At 34.9% G+C, this 21,106-nt stretch overlaps 1 protein-coding gene across 3 annotated transcripts in view; it reads left to right on the top strand.

Annotated features, from left to right (window-relative positions):
• STXBP4 (syntaxin binding protein 4) overlaps nt 1-21,106 on the top strand; it is a 223,244-nt gene that overhangs the window by 37,179 nt on the left and 164,959 nt on the right. For all 3 annotated transcript variants that reach the window (XM_074223680.1, XM_074223679.1, XM_074223681.1), the window contains 3 exons: nt 12,713-12,819; nt 13,178-13,397; nt 14,738-14,816. In XM_074223680.1, the coding sequence (XP_074079781.1) occupies nt 12,713-12,819; nt 13,178-13,397; nt 14,738-14,816 (406 nt within the window). The remainder of the gene's footprint in view (nt 1-12,712; nt 12,820-13,177; nt 13,398-14,737; nt 14,817-21,106) is intronic.

Genomic DNA, 21,106 nt, shown 5'->3' with positions numbered 1-21,106 from the left:
TAGACCTGACACAGTTCAATTTGGCAGGGCATGTTTAAGTTTGGACTGACATGAGAGCACTTGGAGAATAATTAGCAGTTATCAATTGAAATTTTACTTAGCCATGAGGTGGAAAGATGCTCAGCCAGACTATAGCTCTTAGTTCAGATAACCTCCCCCAACCCTCTGCCTTCACTCCCAAATTATGTCTAATCACCTGTGCAGGGTGTGTTAAGCTGTTGGCCACAGGATATACATCAAGTTTGAAAGATATTAAGTCCAGAGGGCCTGGATTCTTTTATATTGTTAGGTCACCAGGTCAGAGCTTGAACTTTAGATATCATCTCCTCTCAGTCTCTCCCCTGCCAGTCAAGTCTTCCTTGCCTTTTAGGGAAAGATTTAGCTTTTACTACTTTCATGGTGGGAGACCTTGGTAGATATTTGTTCCAACTTGGATTTTCTAAAAGAACATAATGTTTTCATTTGTTGTTTTTTTTAATGCCTTTTGTTTTTATATAAATCTTTTCTTTGTTACTATTTTTTTGAATTTTACAATTTTCCCCCTAATCTCACTTCCCTCCTCCCACCCCCCACAGAAGGCAGTCTGTTAGTCTTTATATTGTTTCCATGCTATACATTGATCAAAATTCAATGTACTGAGAGAGAAATCATATCCTTAAAAAACAAAATAAATTATAAGAGATAGCAAAATTACATAATAAGATAACTTTTGTTTTAAATTAAAGGTAATAGTCTTTGGTCTTTGTTTGAACTCCACAATTCTTTCTTTGGATACAGATGGTATTCTCCACCACAAATACCCCAAAATTGACCCTGATTGTTGTACTGATGAAATGAGCAAGTTCATTAAGATTGATCATCAATCCTAAGTTACTGTTAGTGTGTACAGTGTTCTTCTGGCTCTGCTCATCTCACTCAGCATCAGTTCATGCAAATCCCTCCAGGCTTCTCTGAATTCCCATCCCTCCTGGTTTCTAATAGAACAACAGTGTTCCATAACGTACACATACCACAATTTGTTCAGTGATACCCCAATTGATGGACATTTATTCAATTTCCAATTCTTTGCCTCTACAAACAGAGCTGCTATGAATATTTTTGTACAAGTGCTATTTTTACCCTTTATCATGATCTCTTCAGAGTAGATCCAGTAGTGGTATTGCTGGATCAAAGGGTATACACATTTTTATTGCCTTTTGGGCATAATTCCAGATTGTTCTCCAGAAAGGTTGGATGAGTTCCCAGCTCCACCAGCAATGCATTAGTGTCCAACATTTCCCACATCCCTTCCAGCATTGATCATTACCCTTTCTGGGCATATTGGCCAGTCTGAGATGTGAAGTAGTACCTCAGAAATGCTTTAATTTGCATTTCTTTAATCAGTAATCATTTTAGAACAATTTTCATGACTATGGATCACTGATTTCCTCACCTGTAAATTGCCTCTGCATATCCTTTGACCATTTGTCAATTAGGGAATGGAATTTGACTCGGTTCTCTATTTATTTTAGAAATCAATCTTTTGTCAGAAATACTAGTTGTAAAAATTTGTTTCGCAATTTATTACATTTATTTTGATTTTGGTTGCAGTAGTTTTGTTTGTGCAAAAGCTTTTTAATTTAATGTAATCAAAATTATCTAGTTTGTTTTTAATGATGTTCTCCATTTCTTCCTTGATCACACACTGCTTCCCTTTCCATAGATCTGACAGTTAACTGTTCCTTGATCTCCTAGTTTGCTTATGATATTGTCTTTTATGTCTAAATCTTGTACCCATTTTGATCTTATCTTGGCATAGGGTGTGAGATGTTGGTCTAATCCAAGTTTCTGCTATACCAACTTTCATTGGTTGATTTTTTTTTTTTTTTTTTAGGATTTTGCAAGGCAAATGGGGTTAAGTGGCTTGCCCAAGGCCACACAGCTAGGTAATTATTAAGTGTCTGAGACCGGATTTGAACCCAGGTACTCTTAATTCCAAGGCCAGTGCTTTATCCACTACGCCACCTAGCCGCCCCTATTTTTTTTTTAGGATTCATTGGTTGATTTTTGACAGATGCTTTTGGGATCTAACATTTGTTTGGCTAACACTAATTGTTTTATCACCTTAGTCTTCATTCCTAGAAGAAAGGAAAATCTCACCAACCTAAGTTTCCTAAAGATTTCTATTATTTTGCAGTTACTCAGTTTCCCCAACATCCTATCTTGTCTCTAAAGCAAAGAGTACTATCTATGTTGTAGTAGAATGAACCCCTGAATTGGGAGTTAGGGAAGCCTCCATGAAAGGCTGAAATTAGTATCTAGCCATATGAATTTTATCAAGTCATACAGCTTTTCCATATCTCTGTTTCCTTCTCTGTTAAAGTAAAGGTTTGTACCAATCAGTGTTCATAAGGCTTATTCCAACTCTTAGATTCATGCTGCAGTGTTTGGTCTCTTGGTAAAAAGAAAATTGAGTCTGTATTTGTATGTGCTATTTCTCCTTTAGATTGTTGATCCAGTGATATTTATTTTAGACATATATACACACACAGTTCATAGGTGAATAGAATACCAGAAATAACCTACTGTTATTAACAGATGGTATCCTCATAGTGAAGTCTGTCATCTGGGGACTAGAGTATGTATGCCCTATTTAATTTCAAGCTAGAATAATTTTTTTTTGAATTTTCACACTAGATAAAATCAATCTTTGAATATACTTGATAAAATTATAATTAAAAACCAAAGAAATGGATGTGATGACATTTTACTTCTAAAAAGCATGCTAGGTTGCATGTTCCTTTAGATACTGCTAAAACAAAATTTCAGATACAATAGTAAATTTATGGTTGTGATGATCTGTGCCTTCTTTGCTTCTGCTGATTGCAAGATATCTTCAGTGTGAATAACTAGGTGAGTTATTAGCATGTTTTCAAACTGTTAGCAAAACAATTTTGACTCCACACATTTAATGGATACCAGACAACTTGTTAATTAAAAAAAAAAGGACATCTGCAGCTGCTCTATGTAGTTTGACCTTGGGGGCAAATAAAAAGTATGAAACTAGGATATATGTCCCAGCAAGTAAACTTTCATTCTTTCTCCTTTGACCTTATTTTAAAATGTCTTTCCTTACTTTTTTACTACCAGTTCATTTTATCAGATAGTAGCTTAGAATTAGTAGTTAGTTCAAGAACAGTATTGGGATATTTCAGTAGTCCAATATTTCATAGTTTAAGCATTATAAATTTAAAAAAAAACAACTTTCTTTTCCTATTCTCTATCTCTTCAAATTATCTAAAAAATACATAAAAATTTCTTAAGAGTACATTCAATATAAACTTTATCAAATTTCTTTTGAATCCTGTTGGACTTTGTTTTTTCTTTTAATCATTTTTTTTCATTAGAGAAATGATAACTGTTAGGGTAGGGGAGACTATTATTATTACTATTTGACAAAGACTTATTATTATTATTTCACATTTTCTATGAGTTCTTCAGACTTCACAATTTTGTGAAGGGGAGAGGAGGTATTATAGCATTTACCACTAGAGAGCAGCAAAAAGTTATTAATGTTGTTGTAGGCCTCACCAGACAAAAGAAAATTGCCAAAATAAAACTAGGTTTGGGAGAAATGAGAGATAAATGGGGGGAGAAGAAATCCAAACTACATTGTTAAGGAGTGCAAATCATTCTTCTATATCTCTGAATCTCACCCTTGTCAAATATGGGAATACTTTTTAATATAAAAAATTTCTTATATGGCACTAGATACTAGCTGTGGTTAGTACTCTTTGATTGGAAAAAAGATCACTGAAAAGGACCTCAGGAACTATCTCATCCAATCCAGACCTGCACAAGAATCCCCTCAACAACATACCTGACAAGTAGTCATCCAACATTTGATGAAAAATGACAGGCCACCAAGTATTTAGTGACAACTTCAAATAAATTTTATGTATTTATAATTTAAATAACACATGATATATATTTTATGCATTATTAATGTTTTCTTCACAAAGTGGAAGGAAAAAGTCATATTTTATTTTCAGAAAGTAAAAACAAATTTTTCTCTTATGCAGATGAAGTATCAATAATATAAAGCCATGGGCACAAAAATTCATTTTTGATTCATGCTATATTTTTTGCTGAAACTAAATAGAGCAAGATGGCAACGCTTGATGTACATATGGGTTCTTGGATTTTTGCAGTAATTCTTTGAAGTACTCCAAAAGAATCTTTGACCCACAGATTGGGAACACCTATTTATTACATTGACTGTAGCACAAAGTAGTTTTTTATTATATGAGTGAGCACTTTCTTTTCTTTTATAATTGGAATTTCAGAATTAATGTAGGCATTGAGTAAGGACTTGATGAATTTAATTGAATGGCTTGAAACTAAATATCTTCTCATAGAGAGCTGATGAAAAGTATATAAGAGAAGAGGGGGCTAGGACAGAGCCTTGCACTATGATAGAATGATGAGTTAACAAAGCAAAGTGAGGAGTTTTTAACCAAGAAGGAGAAGTAGGAGAGAATTGTGTCATGAAAATCCAGAAGGAATTGTTATCAGTGCCACATGATGTAGATGAGATAAGATTGGTGATGACTAGGAAAGATGATAAATATGGCCCTCCACATCCAATAAAACCCCAAAACATTTTCTAGTATAATCAGAGTAAAGCAAGAATGCCCATTATCACCACTATTTCCTATAGAACTCTCAAAGTATAGCAATAATGAAAGAAAAAAGAAATCAATCAAAGGACTAAGGCTATGCAAAGAAGAAATAAAATGCTTATTTTTTACAAATGTAATTTACTGAAAAAACCCTAGAAAATCAACTAAAACTGAATTAAAACAAAAAATTTTAAATCCTGTATTAAATTAAATTTAAAAAAATTTAAGTTGCTAGTTATAAAATAATTTCACATGTAACCAACATTTTTGTAGATTACCAGAAAATTTACCAGGAAGAGGTAGAAAAAAGAAATTCAATTTAAAATACTTGGGAGTTTTGACCTTACAAGACACATACAGGATCTATATGAATACAACTAAAAGACACTACAAAAATAAAGACAAATCTAAATAATTGGCAAGATATTAATTCCTTGTGGGTAGTCTGGGCAATGTAATAAAAATAACAATGCCTAAATTAATTTACTTATTCCGTGCCATATGAACTAGAGGCTTACTTTATAGAATTAAAAAAAATAATAATTTCATCTGGAAGAACAAATGGTCAAGTATCTCAAAGAAACTAATTAAAAAACTGGAAAAGAAGGAGATCCAGCAATACTAGATCTCAATTGATATTACAAAGTAACAATCATCAAAAAAATTTTCCTGCCTAAAAAAACAGTTTGATGTGTTGTAAAATTTAAAAAAAGCAAATAAACAACATGCTAAGGTTAGTGAAGGACTAATAGGGGCAGCTAGATGATGCAGTAGATAGAGCAGCAACCCTGGAGTCAGGAGTACCTGAGTTCAAATCTGGCCTCAGACACTTAATAATTAACTAGCTGTGTGGTCTTGGGCAAGCCACTTAACCCCATAATGGCCTTGCCAAAAAAAAAAAAAACCTAAAAAAACCCCCTAATAACTAGGGTGAAAACTAACTACTCAACAAAACTACTAGGAAAATTAGAAAATAGTCTGGTAGAAACTAGGTATAGATCAACATTTCACATTTTATACCAAGATATAATGTATACAGGATTTAAAGATAAAGGGTGATATTATAAACATACTAGAGAAGCAAGTAAGAAATTACCATCGGGTTTATAGATAGAATGGTATGGACCAAACAAGGGATAGAAGATAAAATGGAAAATTTTGATTATGCAAAATATTTTAAAGTTTCTTTTAAATACAAAATCAATACAGCTAAAATTACAAAGGAAGTAGGTACTTTGGAGAAGAGGGGAAAAAATCTTTCCAGAAGGCTTCTGTAATGTCTCATTTCTAAGGAAGGAACTGGTTCAAATCTATAAGAATAAATGCCATTTCCCAACTGATAAAATGATCAAAAGATATGAAAAGGTAGTTTTGAAAGGAAGAAATTCAAGCTACTGATAGCTATATGAAACAGTTAACTAGCTGACAAATGAAAGCTCACTTATTTCCTTGGATCTTTTCTATTTCACTTTTTTTCTTTCACTTGTCATATGAGAGGTCACTACAAGTTATCCCTAGAATTCTTTTTAATTCTAAGATTCTTTGAAGAAACTATTATTTAACCTTTCTTAAATTGATTCAGGAGGCACTTTTAGGCTATTACTATACTTCAGCAGCATTATTTTGTAGTCTAGTTGTTATATAGGAGGGCTGGTTTGTAAGAAACAATGCTTTTTTTACTTTTTTAAAACAATTTTATTTATTAACTTTAAACTATTCTTGTGTGTCTTCATGCACAAATCACAAGCATGCACAGCAATCTATGTGTAGAAATTAAATATGTAAATGGGCTCATGTTGTTGATCTTAATTAAGAAAATTCTAACTAGAATCAAGCCCATTCCAAAGTGCAGAAGTTAAAGAAGAATCTTAATTTGAGAATTTATAGTATTATAATTAGTATTTAAATTATCTTTAAAATTAAATTTTAATTAAATTAATAATTTAAATAGCACTATATTAACTTTATTAATGTTAAAATATGTTGATTTAATTCAAAATTTTAAAGCACTTTTATTGGGTTAAAATGTTTAGAAACTATTAAATTATTCTCAAAAAGACATATTAAATTGTCACATAGTGAATTTAAAAGCAATGAAGTAGAATTTTAAAAACTGGTTGAATGAATATGGGTGGTGATTACATGCTATAGAATAATTTTGATCAGCTAGGTTATCCCTTAATTCCTCCCTGATGAAAGTGATCTCTTCAAACTCTAATTTTATTAGAGCACTTTGTCTGGATCTTCTATTTTCAAATACTTACTTGGGTACATTACATATGTTCTTCTATAAGGAGATCCCTTGGGGTGGCTAGGTGGTGCAGTGGATAGAGCACCAGCCTTGGAGTCAGGAGTACCTGAGTTCAAATCTGACCTCAGACACTTAATAATTACCTAGCTGTGTGGCCTTGGGCAAGCCACTTAACCCTGTTGCCTTGAAAAATCTAAAAAAAACTAAAAACTATAAGGAGATCTCTTGTAAGGAAGAAATTATATCTTTTTTCGTCTTGGTATCCTCATACATTGAGCTTAAATGCTTATTCCTGGTAGACATTTAATAAAAAATCTTTGCTGAATGAATGGATAGATGTTGAAATAACCTTAAATAAAATGTTCTGCCTCAATTTTTAATGAATCATATGGTAAAATGTATTTGTTACAACCTGTATTGAGAAACCTTTGAATTGTAGGTGCACATCACTCTTTCCTGATTGTTCTATTATATGACTGTTTCTTCTTTGTCTCCTTTGCTGGATCCTCATCCAGATCACTCCCTCTAACCATAGATGTTCCTAAGGGTTCTGTCCTGGGTCCTGTTTTCTTTTCCCATATTACTTTATTTGGTGATCTTTGGAGTGTATGAAATATTCAGGGAGGACTACCACTTCTGGGTGTGAGGGCTTGCTGAAACCCTTTCAGGGCTGCTTATCCACCTTTGGTCTTCACCTCTCACTCAACTTTCAACTGTGTTTCCAAGCACGTACAGTGGCTATACACCAGTAAGTCATCTTGACAAACAGGTTAAAAATCAGGTTGAAAGTAACTGACAGACCTCAAACCCATCCCTTGAGTAAGGGGCTTATCTATTCCAAACATGCAAACACTCCCCTCAGGGAGTAGTAGATGAGAACAATTTGTCCAATGGTCATGAAAGCAGTGTTGAAGCTTGGTCAGACATGGAAGACACCAAGGTCATCCACCGCATCCAAGGGAACCATCTTCATCTTGACTTTTGTCTTGTCACTGGACTTCAATGACTCTGGAAGAGAGAATGAGGTTGATTACTTTCTGCAACTCTGCCTCACTTAAATTTACTTCATGTGCTAATCAAGACATCATCCAGTGATGTCATTGGTCCTCTCTGAAAAAGGACTAAAATATAACAGCTGGAAATCTTATCGGCTCCCATGGATTTGTTACCATCTCTGCTATAGACCAAATCTACCTATTCTGCTCCCTTCCAGGTTTGCGTATCTAGCTGCTTTTCAGACATCTTGAACTGGATATCTGATAGATACTCTTTTTATCTTGTCATCCTCCTCATCCCCCTTCCCCTTTCCACTGCCTACCTCCCCTATTACTATCAGGGCAACACTATCTCCCTAATCCCCAGGATCACAACCTAAGCATATCATTGACTCCTTACTCTCCCTCAGCTCTTTAGGATACTGACCTCATCACCCTGCATGTGGACTATGCCAGTAATCTGGTATTTTAGCCTGCCCCAAGTCTTTCCCCACTCCAGTCAATAAGTGGCACACTTAGTTCTGATTATAGGCCAGTCACTGGGCTACATATTGGTGATACAAAAAAGAAGTGAAAGTCCCTGCCTCTAGGAGCACATAGACTAATTCGGGAGACAACATGCAAATATATACACATAAGGTAAGCAATATGAAGGATAAATAGAAAATAATTTATGGGGAAGACTAGAATTAAGAGAGGTTAAGAAAGCATTCCTATGGAAGATAGAACTTAAGTTTTAGATGTCACAGTGGATAGAGCCCTTTGGGATTGGAGTTAGGAGAGACTTAATTTAAAATTCAGCCTCAGATGCATACTACATGTGTGACCCTGGGAAAGTCACTTAACCTATGCTTGCTTCAGTTTCTTCAACTATAAAATCCCTAGCTTGTTGTGACATGATCTATTTCTAAAGCTCTTATCACTGTGCCTATCACAGTTGGTGCTGAATGAATCTAGGTATTATTGTTGTAATCTATCCTTTATTCAGCCCACCAAGTGATTTTCCTAAAGTCCAGGTCTGATCTTGTCTGTTCCCTACTCAATGAACTAGTGGCTCCCTCTAACCTCCAGGAGCAAATGCAGGATGCTTCATTTGACATTTAAAGCCCTTTATAACTTAACCCCTCATATCTTTCCAGTCTTCTTACATCTTAGTACCTAATACATCCTCTTTGATCCATTACCACCAGCCTCCTTGCTGTTCCCCAAATAAAACACTTGACTCCATGCATTTACCCTGGCTATCCCCACCATGCCTTGAGCTCTCTCCCTGTTCCATTCTTCCTTTAAGTTCCTACTAAAATTCTGTTTTCTATAGGAACCCTTTCCTAACCTCTCTTAATTTTCATGTCTTCCCTTTTAATCATTTTCTATTTATCCTGCATATTTGCTTGCCTTATGTGTTTATAATTGCATGTTATCTCTTGAATTAGCCTATGAGCTCCTTGAGGCAGGGTTTTTATTTCTTTTTGTATTTCCAATATTTAGTCCAGTGACTGGCATCTAGTAAGAACTTGATAAATTTTGATTGATTGATTACTGTCAAAATTAACAAGTCATTTATAGGCATATTCTCAGATGAGTTCAATTTATATTGTTTTCCTTTTTTGTTTATTTGCTTTACTTTGAATCTGTGATTGCCTTAGTTTGAGGTCCTCCTTGTGAAAATTCATTCTCCAAATGCAGATCAATGGATATCCTTTATCCAGTGGTCTTAAAATGGTACCTGGACCACCAAGAGATGAAGTGCCTTGGCAGGGTCACATAGCCAGAATATGAAAGGAATATCTTCCTAACTGTGAAATGACTTTCTTTCCATTTTATTTTAGAATTTTACTTGAAACAGAGAGGTTAAATGATTTCTTCAAAGTCACACAGCCACTGTGTTTCATAATCAAGACTTGAGCCAAGGTCTTCCCTGTCTCTTAGACCAAATATCTGTCTACTATACTGCACTAGAGCAGCTCTAGGTGGTACAGTGGATGGAGTACCTGTCTGGAGTCAGGAAGATCTGAGTTTCTATCCAGCCTCAGAAAACCTGGGCAAGTTATTTAACCCTTAGTTACCTCTGTTTTCTCATCTGTCAAAAGAGAAGGAAATGGCAAAGCACTCAAATCTCTGCCAAGAAAACCCTGAAGTATTGAATATGCCTGAAACAATTCAATAGTTACAAAAACATGCCACATCTCCTCTCATGTGTTTCCATATTTGTAGTAATCATTTAAAAGTAAATGTTTTAATAGAAACAACAAATTACCTAGCTGTGTGGCCCTAATTACCTAGCTGTGTGGCCTTGGGCAAGCCACTTAACCCCATTTGCCTTGCAAAAACCTAAATAAATAAATGAATAAATAAATAAAAAGAAATAGTTAAAAAAAAAAGAAACAACATAAGATATCACTGCAAGCATTTAGTTCTGATTAATGGTTCTTTACAATGAAATTAATAAAGCATAAAATATGTTTTTTAGTCAGTTCCTTTTAGTTCCCAACAGGATTCTTTGTCCAGTCCTCCTTTCACATTTATCTATTCATTTCACTCATATGATTGTTGTTGAATAAAATAATAGATACAAGCTTATCTGATTTGCCAGTAATACAAAGCAGAGAGAGATAACTAACACACTGGTCAACAGTCAAGAGCTAAAAAGATCTCTATAGGTTAGTGAATTGAGTTGGACCTAATGGAATGAAATTCCATGGGGATAAATATAAAGTCTTAAATTTGGATCCTCCAAAATCAATTTCACAAGCTCAAGATGAATAGGAGGCATTGTTAGAAAGCTATTTGTCCTAAAAAGAACTGGGGATTTCAGTGAATTGCAAGCTCAAGGCAGTAGCCCACAAAAGCTGTTAATTTTGGATTAAGAAGAAGGGCAGGGGCGGCTAGGTGGTGCAGTGGATAAAGCACAGGCCCTGGAGTCTTGAGTACCTGGGTTCAAATCCAGTCTCAGACACTTAATAATTACTTAGCCTTGTGGCCTTGGGTAAGCCACTTAATCCCATTTGCCTTGCAAAAAAAAAAACCTAAAAAAAAAAAGAAGGGGCAGCTAGGGGACAGCTAGGTGTTTCAGTGGATAGAGAGCACTGACCCTGGAATCAGGAGTACCTGAGTTCAAATCTGGCCTCAAACATTTAATGATTACCTAACTGTGTGGCCTTGGGCAAGCCACTTAACCTCATTTGTCTTGCAAAAACCTAAATTAAAAAAAAAAAGTCCAGAAGACCTAAATTCCAATCCAGCCTAAGATATCATCTGTGTGATCCTGGGCAAGTCATCAAGTCATTCAAACCTTTTTGCCACTGTTTCCTTATCTGTAAAAAGAGCTGAAGAAGGAACCACTCCAGTATCTTTTCCAAGAAAATTCCAAGTGGAGGGGGCGACTAGGTGGCGCAGTGGAAAGAGCACCTGCCCTGGAGTCAGGAGTACGTGGGTTCAAATCCATTGCTTGTTTTGATGGACAGCAAAATATTCATGGATTTGTCAACATATACTTAATAATTTAAAGATTTGAGAATTTTTTAATGTGGTCACTCCATTGACCATATTGAAACCCATCTAAAACTTAGTCGATGTATTAAGGTAGTCCTGCTTGGAAAAAAAATTGTATTATAGTCTGGTCACCCTGGAAAGACACCTTTGATTGTTCCCTCAACAACTGATATTATATCACCAATCTCAAATGTAAAGCTTTGGTCATCTTTGCAAGATCTACCAGAGCTTACTTTTCATTTCCACAGCCTTTTAGAATCCAGAATCAACTCTTTACCTGTAGTAAGAATTTACTGGAGGTTACCAGCTTTTTTGTAGACATAATTCCATTTTCACCATCTTTAAATATACAGTGTCCCCAAAAGTCTTAGTGTGGTTTTAAGCTGTTAAAAGTTATCACCATCATCATGATCATCATCATTTAATAGCTATTAAACTCTTAAAGCTTAAACCACACTAAGACTTTGGGGACACCGCATATTGTGCAACTTGATTTAATTATCTTTCAAAGTTTAAAAAACAAAACAGATAAAGGAAGAGGCAGTATAACATAGAAGATGGAGTCCATATTCCAACACCTGCACTTGCTGTGGTCATTAATAAATCACTTATCCTCTGAACCTCAGGCAATGAACAAAGAGTATGAGGTTTATGGAGTACAAACCACATGATTAGAAGGAACCTCCATTCTGAGAGTCTCCATATTTTGTAAATCACCAGGTTATTAATATATTAATAAAGTAAGAAACTATAGGATAATTTTGACTGCAGAACAGTAAGGATTTTTAGTTTGTTTGTTTGTGGGTTGTTTTTTTTAAATGACATTTTAAAGACTCCACTTCAAAAGTTACAATGACTGTACCCAGGAGAATCACTGTCCCAAGTAAAAAGGTGAATTTTCCTAGCTTAGAGACAAATTGAAATGAAACTGAAAGCTTCTAAACAATTCTTCCTCATTGTGAACTGAACCTCTAATGCATTATTTTTAAGGGGAAAGAATTTTAGAATGTGAATTAGAACTTATGATAATTTTTAATGGAAAAACCATTAGAAGAATATATGTAGACACATTTCTATATGCATATTGCCATTGAATTAGTCTAAGAAGATTTAAAATTTTTAAAGTAAAAGTGAAACAATTTTATTTTATTTGAAACCACACTCCAACTTGATAGAAGCCATAAAGATCAAATCCTTTATGTAGACTTTATGATTTGTACAACATATTATTATTACTACTTCTATTATTTATATTTAATGATGTTGATTCTTTAATTTTTTTAATGAACTTTTTTTCTTAAATTATTTGCTAGGATGGAAGATTAAAACCAGGGGATCAGCTTGTGTCCATAAATAAGGAGTCACTGATTGGTGTTTCATTTGAAGAAGCTAAAAGCATAATTACTAGAGCAAAATTAAGGTAACCATCTTAATTCTAAAAGGTCATATAACTTACTTAGTATGTCTTTTAAAAACAATAATTGTAAATATTTTAGTCAAATACTCAACACTATAAGAATCTCTAATATAGGATAGCAGTGATGTCAAAATTAGATAGCAATGGGACCACTAAGAATCCGGCAGGTCACATATTTACTTCAAAAACATTATCTATGTTCTGTTTTATTTTTATTTCTTTTGTTAAATATTTTCATTTTAATCTGATTTTGGACCATAGGCTACATGTTTGACATATCTACAGTAGACTACATTGCTTTATTTTTCAGACAACCAAAAAAATCTAATTATATTTATAAAATGAATTGTCTTTTTTTTAGGTCAGAATCTGCTTGGGAGATAGGGTTCATAAGACAAAAATTTAACCTGAGTCAGCAAGAAACTCCACAGCACTCACCCCTCTTGCCATCTTCAGGAGGATGTGAGACCCAGGTTTCAGCATCTTTTAATTTCCTTTCTCATCATGAGAACTCTGATCAAAAGATGTCTTTCACTCCCAATACTGTAGATACCACTTTAATGGCTTTAAAAAAAAATCAGGTAAGAGTTTTTTCATTTATAAATTTACAGAGACAATTCATAGTTTTGTGTTTCTATGTATATGTCTTTTCCAAGTTTCCATTTCCTTAAGTTAACAAACATTTTTAGAGCTTACCATATAAGCAGGCATTGTGTTAAATGCTGGGAATATCAAAAAAAAAAGCAAAATATTGTTCTTTACCTCATGGAGTTTATATTCTAATAAGTGACAACATACAAACAATTATGTGTGCATAAAATATATATGGCATAAATGGGAGGTAATCTTAAAGGGAGTAATCTTCAGGTTGGAGGGATAGTAAGGGAGGTGTTACAAATTCTCCACTGATGTTCTCAACATATAAAAGGGCCATTGAGGAAACCCTTCAATGTTTTGGGTGAATCATCTTTGGAAGATCCAAGGAAATACATTAAAAAAACAAGAAAGTAAGTACACAGATGGATTGGTATTTGTATTGCTGGAGGGAATAACCACATTGGTGAGGTCATCCATCCATTGCATTGCTAATATATCATGGACTGAGCCCCTTTGATTCTTGAGGCTGCATCGACATGACCCAATGGCAACATATATCAAACACAGCCAAGAGATCACACTGAGTTTCTGGCAACCCCCATTGTTATTTGATTTATCATCATCTTTTGATGCCTTAGGTGACCTTAGACATGTCTGCCTTTTGATTCTCTAGCTTCTTTGCTGTATACCAAGGCTACTCTTTAGTATCTGTCTGGTCATTGCTCTTTCCTGTATAGACCTTATTTCCTTGAATATGTTTCTGCAAAATTAGATTCAGGTAGAATGATAGAATTTCAGATCAAACCCACATATCAAGAGTTCTCCACCACAGAGCTCTGACAGCTAAAAGGAACAAAGAGAAGTATTTGTACTTGAAACCTATGTATCCTACAAAGATTATAAAAAAAAAATGAAATACAGGTAGGCTTTTAGATAACTGGGATGAGAATTTTCAAAGATAAAGCCAGCCATAGGTCCATGATGTTCAAACTTAGCACATGAAATTTTCTAACTTCTGTAGCCCCTGGAATTTTTTTAATATTGGATTCTATTACTCTTTGAAAGTAGCAGCATAAAGCTTTATATTTTGTTGGCCTTGGACACATTAGGATTCAAAGTAATTGTTACCTTTAATTCTCAATTTCTTTGATTTTATAGCTATTCATCTGAAGACAAATATGCCCAAATGTTAGAGGTTTGGCTTATATTTTTCATTATTGCCTCTATCTCTTTAACCATATTTTTTTTGTTAACATGTCCTCCTAGTATGGTCTTTGACCTACTTTAGAAAATGTCATTTCATGTTTCTCATTTTCTTTCATAGATAAAAACCGGATTCAAGAAAAGAGAGTCGTCTCCAATTACTCCTCCAAACAACAGCCCCACGGATATGTCTAATACAAGTAAATGCCCACTTAATTCCTTTTTTCCTGTTGTTTTTCAATTCAGCTTCTTTGGGGAGGAATATATAATGTAGCTCCATAAATTTTACAAAAAGGTTCAGTATACTTTTTTGGTTAACTTTTATGTAAATGACAAAAATGAATGAACTGTTTGGTAGTCCCTGTCAAATTATGACTTGAATTGAAAATATCCCTGGAGAAGCAGTTAAAATTTTTAAATATGTGTAGCCATAACCTTCTTTCTATTGCTGTAATAATCGATGAACTATGTTGAAACCAGATAATGAAAATTCTCCTATAAATAAAGATCTGGTTGCTGTGGAAACAATTCTTGTCACTTTTGTGAGATGTGTTAGATTTACCTTTTAAAAACTATTTTTACAATGGCTCTTGACTTGGGTAAAGAAATACTTTTATGAAATAGGCACTTAAGATTTCAAAAAAAGAAGAAGAAAAATCCTTAATAAGGATTTCTTACCTGCTAAAAATTATTTGCCTACATCTAAATAATTCATATATTTGCTTAATATTTAATTATTCCACTTTATAACATTCATAGTTAAAAAATTAAGAACAGAAATGTTAATGGATTGTAATTGTCACTCAAATGTCTACTACTGTGTCTTGAAAGAAAATTTTATTGAGACTTTTGAGTAAGGAGGTAGGTAGATATCCCTGTGATTAGAGTACTGAACCCAGAGTCAAGAAGACCTGAGCTCAAAAAAAAAACACAACAAAAGAAGACCCGAGTTCAAATCTAACTTCAGTTACTAACCGTGTGATCCTGGGCAAGTAATTTAACCACTGTTTGCCTCAGTTTTCTTAAACATAAAATGAGGATGATAATAGCACCTATCTCCTATGGGATAATAATCACAAAATAAAATAAGCATTATGTAAAATGTTTATTGTAATATTATTGGTTTCTAAAGAAATTCATCACTTTCATCAATGTCTTTTCACATTCATACATAGGCTTGAATTCCAAAATAATGAAAAATGAATTGAAATTTTAAAACTATCCTGTTTATGAAGAAATTTTTCTCATTTATATTAAGACCATAGTGATTTCCAATAACTGGCAGAAAAGCTCACCATTTAGTTAGAATCTTGCATTCCTTGCTTGTAGTCATCTTCATGCACTTGGGAATTTCCTCATTCAGTGATTATTTCTGGTCTCTAGATAAATCATTTTATTTCATATTGAGAATGCAAGTAAGAAAAGAAACAGAAGTCAAAGTTTCTTCCATTCAGCACTGGTGGGATGAAGGGGAAGATGAATGAGGTACTTTTCTAAAAATATTAAAAACCTACCCACTGTTATTTTTTTAACTTCAATTTCATAATAAGATGATAGTGATAACACACATTTTACATTTTAATTTTTTCTTTTAAAAATTATTTAACACTTCCATGGCTCTATATTATTCATCTCCTTATTCAATACACTTTTATCCAGTGCTTTAAGTAGTGTACTCTCTGTGGGGGTCAGGGGTGGAGGAGGAGGTTCAGGGGGGGAGGGAGAGAGAGAGAGAGAGAGAGAGAGAGAATGAATATAAGAGAAAGAAAAAGGAAAAAAATAGAAGGATTGAAGGGAAAGAGTTTTCCCTGAGGACAGTTAAAAGTATAATGCAAAATTCTTTATGCATTTAAAAATTACTACTTGTTCATTCTGGTTAGACTTCTGAATTTTTCTTTTTTGGTAGTACAAGGTAATATTTCAAGGAAAGTATTTTAAAACAGATGGATATACCTGGGAGTTCTGACTAATTTTCAACAGCTTAGAGAGACACATCTTTACATATATCAGTTTTTTAAAATGGAAAGAAATGTGGCTTTAAAGGTCAGTTACGGTGGAAGTCTCTATGTTTTTCAAGAACAAAAGGATATGGAAGGCAATATTTCAATGAAAATATTTTAAAAGAGATGTATGTACCTGGGAATTGTCTTAATTTCATCTGCTTAGAGGGACACATTCTTATATATATCAGTTTTTAAAAATGGAAAGAAATATGGCTTTAAAGGTCTTTTATGGTAAAAGTCTCAATGTTCTTCAAGGTCAAAAGGATGTGGAAGGCTACTTCAAAAAATCTAGCTCTTCTTTCTTTCTGGGTACAGAATGGATTGTCTATCTCCCTTGCCCCCCCCCCCCCCCCACCTGTGTACTCTCTCATCTTCTCATGCCCTTCCTACTTCAGCCACCATCAAGATCAAAAGATTCTACTACTATCCCTTAGTTAGCAAACATCTGACTTAACTTACTAGAGAGAGGTGGCTGCCAAAGGCATTTGTTAAATCTTATATATCTTAATGTGAATGATGATGGATGATTATGAGTAGTATCATTTTTTAGTTTTTTTATTTTTCTGAAGGATCTAGATTTATTTTATATTGTTATAATAATTTTGTTATAAGAGTAAGTATAGACCCCCCCTCCCCCCAAGAAGATGAGAAACTTCAAGAATAGTGAGAGAGAGAGAAAAAAATGTGCTTCAGTCTGTGTTCAGATGGGGGGGGTTGCTTTCTTTATCATAAATGCACCAGAGAAATTGCTTCAATATTTTTCCCACAGTTGCTATTACTAGCTGTATTTCCCTCCACTTGATTCCTCCCCACTCTCATTTGTTCTATTCTCTCTCTCTCCTTTCATCCTGGCCCCTGTACAAAAGTGTGATGCATCTGAGTAGTCTCTCCCATGAGCTTTCCTCTTTTCTATCACCTATTCCCCCTTCCCTACCCCCATTCCCCCTTATTCCATTCCTTTCTTCTCATTTTTCTCTAGGGTAAGATAGATTTCTATACCCATAAGTGTGTATGTTATTTCCTGTCTGAACCATTTCAGATGAGAATGAAGACTCACTCATTTCCCCTTGCCTTCCACCTTTCCACTCCATTGAAAAAGCTTTTTCTTGCCTCTTATGTGAAATTTCTTAACTTCTTCATCTCCTTTCCCTTCCTCCCAGTACTTTCCTTTATTACCCATTGACTCCATCTTTTTATTATATTATACCATTATATTCTGCTCCTTCCTGTGCCCTGTCTATATATGCTCCTTCTAAAAGTTCTTATAAGGGGCGGCTAGGTGGCATAGTGGATAAAGCACCAGCCTTGGAGTCAGGGGTACCTGGGTTCAAATCTGGTCTCAGACACTTAATAATTACCTAGCTGTGTGGCCTTGGGCAAGCCACTTAACCCCATTTGCCTTGCAAAAAAATAACCTGAAAGTTCATATGAGTTATCAATATCTTCTTCCCAAGCAGGAATACAAATAGTTCAATATCATTAAGTTCCTTGTAGTTAGTCCTTCTCATCCACCCCCTCTAAGCTTCACCAGAATCCTGTACTTGGAGATCAAACTTTCTGTTCAGCTCTGGTTGTTTCAGTAGGAAATTTGAAAGTCCATCTTTTCCCCTGAAAGAGGATGTTAAGTTTTGCTGAATAGTTGATTCTCAGTTCTAAACCAAGATCTTTTGCCTTCCTAAATATCATATTCCAATCCCTACGAGCCCTTAATGTAGATGCTGCCAGATCCTGTGTAATTCTGACTATGGAGTCTCAGTAGTTGAATTGTTGTTTCTGACAGTTTTTAGAATTTTCTCTTTGATTTGGGAGTTTTGGAATTTGGCTATAATATTCCTGGAAGTGTTTCTTTTGGGATCTCTTTCAGGAGGTGACCTGTGAATTCCCTCTATTTCTATTTTACCGTCTGCTTCTATGATCTCAGGGCAATTTTGCAGTATTATTCCTTGAAAAATGAAGTCTAGGCTCTTTCCCTGGTCATGACTTTCAGGTAGCCCAATAATTTTTAAATTATTTCTCCTGGTTCTCTTTTAGAGGTTGGTTGTTTTTCCCAGTGAGATATTTCACATTTTCTTCTAATTTTTGACTTTTTGGGGGGGAAGAATTTTATTTCTTCCTGATTTCTTGCAAACTTATCAGCTTCCTTTAGTTCCATTCTGCATTTGTAGGAGTTATTTTCTTCAGAGAGCTTTTTTATCTCCTTTTCCAGCTGACCAATTCTGCCTTTTAAGGCATTCTTCTCCTCATTTGCCTTTTGTTTTGCTTTTTCCATTTGGCCTAAACTGGTTTTTTAACATTATTTTCTTCAGTATTTTTTTATATTTCTTTCACCAAGCTGCTGATTCGGTTTTCATGATTTTTCTGCATTGCTTTCATTTCTCCTCCCAGTTTTTCCTCCGCTTCCCTTAATTGCTTTTTTTAAAATTTTTATTTTTTTAGGTTTTTGAAAGACAAATGAGGTTAAGTGGCTTGCCCAAGGCCATACAGCTGGGTAATTATTAAGTATCTGAGGCTGGATTTGAACTCAGGTACTTCTGACTCCAGGCCTGGTGATTTATCCACTGTGCCACCTAGCTGCCCCCTTTAATTGCTTTTCAAAGTCATTTTTGAGCTCATCCATAGTATGAGCCATTTTCTATTTCTCTTGGAGGTTTTAGATACGGAAACTTCGATTTTGTCATCATATGTGTATGTGTTTTGATCTTCCATGGGACTGAAGTAATTTTCTATAGTCAGATTCTTCTTTTTCTGTTGTTTGCTCATTTCTTCAGCCCAAGACTAATTTACAGCACTTCCAGGGCTTTGGGGTTTTTTTTTGGGGGGGGGGGGAGAACACCCCACTGGGACATTTATTCCTCCAAGGTCTTATGCTCTCTTTCCTGTGCTTTGATATGTAGATGACCACAGCACTCCCTTCTGCCCTGGAGCTAAGGAGGGGCTCTGCTCTGCTATCTTAGTATGGAAGCCCAACTGCAATCCGAATCTGAGTGTGGGCAAACAGCACAGTCCTGCCCCCAGGGAGAGCAGAGAAGTTCCTGCAGTCTCCCCTGACCCCCTTACCATCTATGGACTAGACTCTGGAGGTGCAGGCTGGTTCCTCCCAATTCTCACTGCAGGTTCTGCAGCTGGTGCTCCTCACTCCACACTCATTCTAGTGTAGCAGAATTCTCTCCCTGTTCCTTCAAGCTGACCAGGGCTTTTTCCAACTCCTGGTCCTAGTGAAACTCACCTTTCCCACAGAACTTCTAAGTTATCTTAGACTGGGAAAATGTATCATTCAGTCTTTCCGTGGGTTCCACCCCTCTAAATCTTGGTTAGAGTCATAATTTGAGGGCTTTTGGAGTTTTTTGGGAAAGGAGTTCCCAGGAAATGCTGCCTTTATACTGCCATCTTGGCTCTGCCCCTTTTAGTTTTTTAAATTTTTTTTGAATTTTACAATCCCCCCCCCCAATATCGCTTCCCTCCTCCCACCCCCAACAGAAGGCAGTCTGTTAGTCTTTACATTGTTTCCATGCTACACACTGATCAAAATTGAATGTGTTGAGAGAGGAAATCATATCCTTAAGGAAAAAATAAAGTTTAAGAGATAGCAAAATTACATAGTAAGATACCTTTTTTTTAAAGTTAAAAGTAATAGTCTTTGGTCTTTGTTTAAACTCCACAATTCTTTCTTTGGATACAGATGGTATTCTCCATCACAGATACCCTAAAATTGTGCCTGATTGTTGCACTGATGAAATGAGCAAGTCCATTTAAGATTGATCATCAACTCAAGTAGTATCGTTTTTTAAAACATAGAAGTGTTGTTGTTCGAGTGACCTCATTTGACTTTTCTTGGCAAAAAATACTGGAATGGTTTGCCCTTTCCTGTTTCTGCTTATTTCATAGATGAGAAAACTAAGACAAAAGAGCTGAATGACTTGCCCAGGGTCACACAGTTACTAAGTATTGGAGACCAAATTGGAACTTAGGTCTTCCTGATTCTAGGTCTGGTGCTGTATCTAATGAACCATCTGGCCACCCCTAGATAGAGAAATAGTAGATGGTAAAACAATTCAAAGAAAACTTGGCAAAATATGTAACTAAATAAAGTTATCCCAAGAGACTTCTGGACGAAAATGGAAGAACTACTACGATAATGAGAAAAATGGAAAAGATTTGCAAAACATTTGGACCTTAGCATTATCATCCTGATTATGCCTGTTGTAGATATAGAAATTACATTAAAGAAAATAGCTATGTGGCCAAGACACAGATAGTACAAGTGCCATAATTGTATGGAAGTAATATGTAAGGTGACTAAAGGAGAGGAAAATACCAAGGTATGAAAAATAAAATTCAGAACTTTTTAATGCTAAAGAAAAAGTCAATCAAAATATCATCAATAACTACTGACCTATATGCCTACTCTCCCAACTATACAAAACCTTAATGAGTCACCTCTACAGGAATCACAAGCATCCTTGATATATATATATCCAGAGATAAAA

This window comes from Macrotis lagotis, chromosome 2 (genome assembly GCF_037893015.1).
Source record: "Macrotis lagotis isolate mMagLag1 chromosome 2, bilby.v1.9.chrom.fasta, whole genome shotgun sequence".
Classification (NCBI taxonomy): domain Eukaryota; kingdom Metazoa; phylum Chordata; class Mammalia; order Peramelemorphia; family Peramelidae; genus Macrotis; species Macrotis lagotis.
The sequence above is the reverse complement of the archived record's forward strand: the minus strand, read 5'-3'. Positions and strand labels throughout refer to the sequence as shown.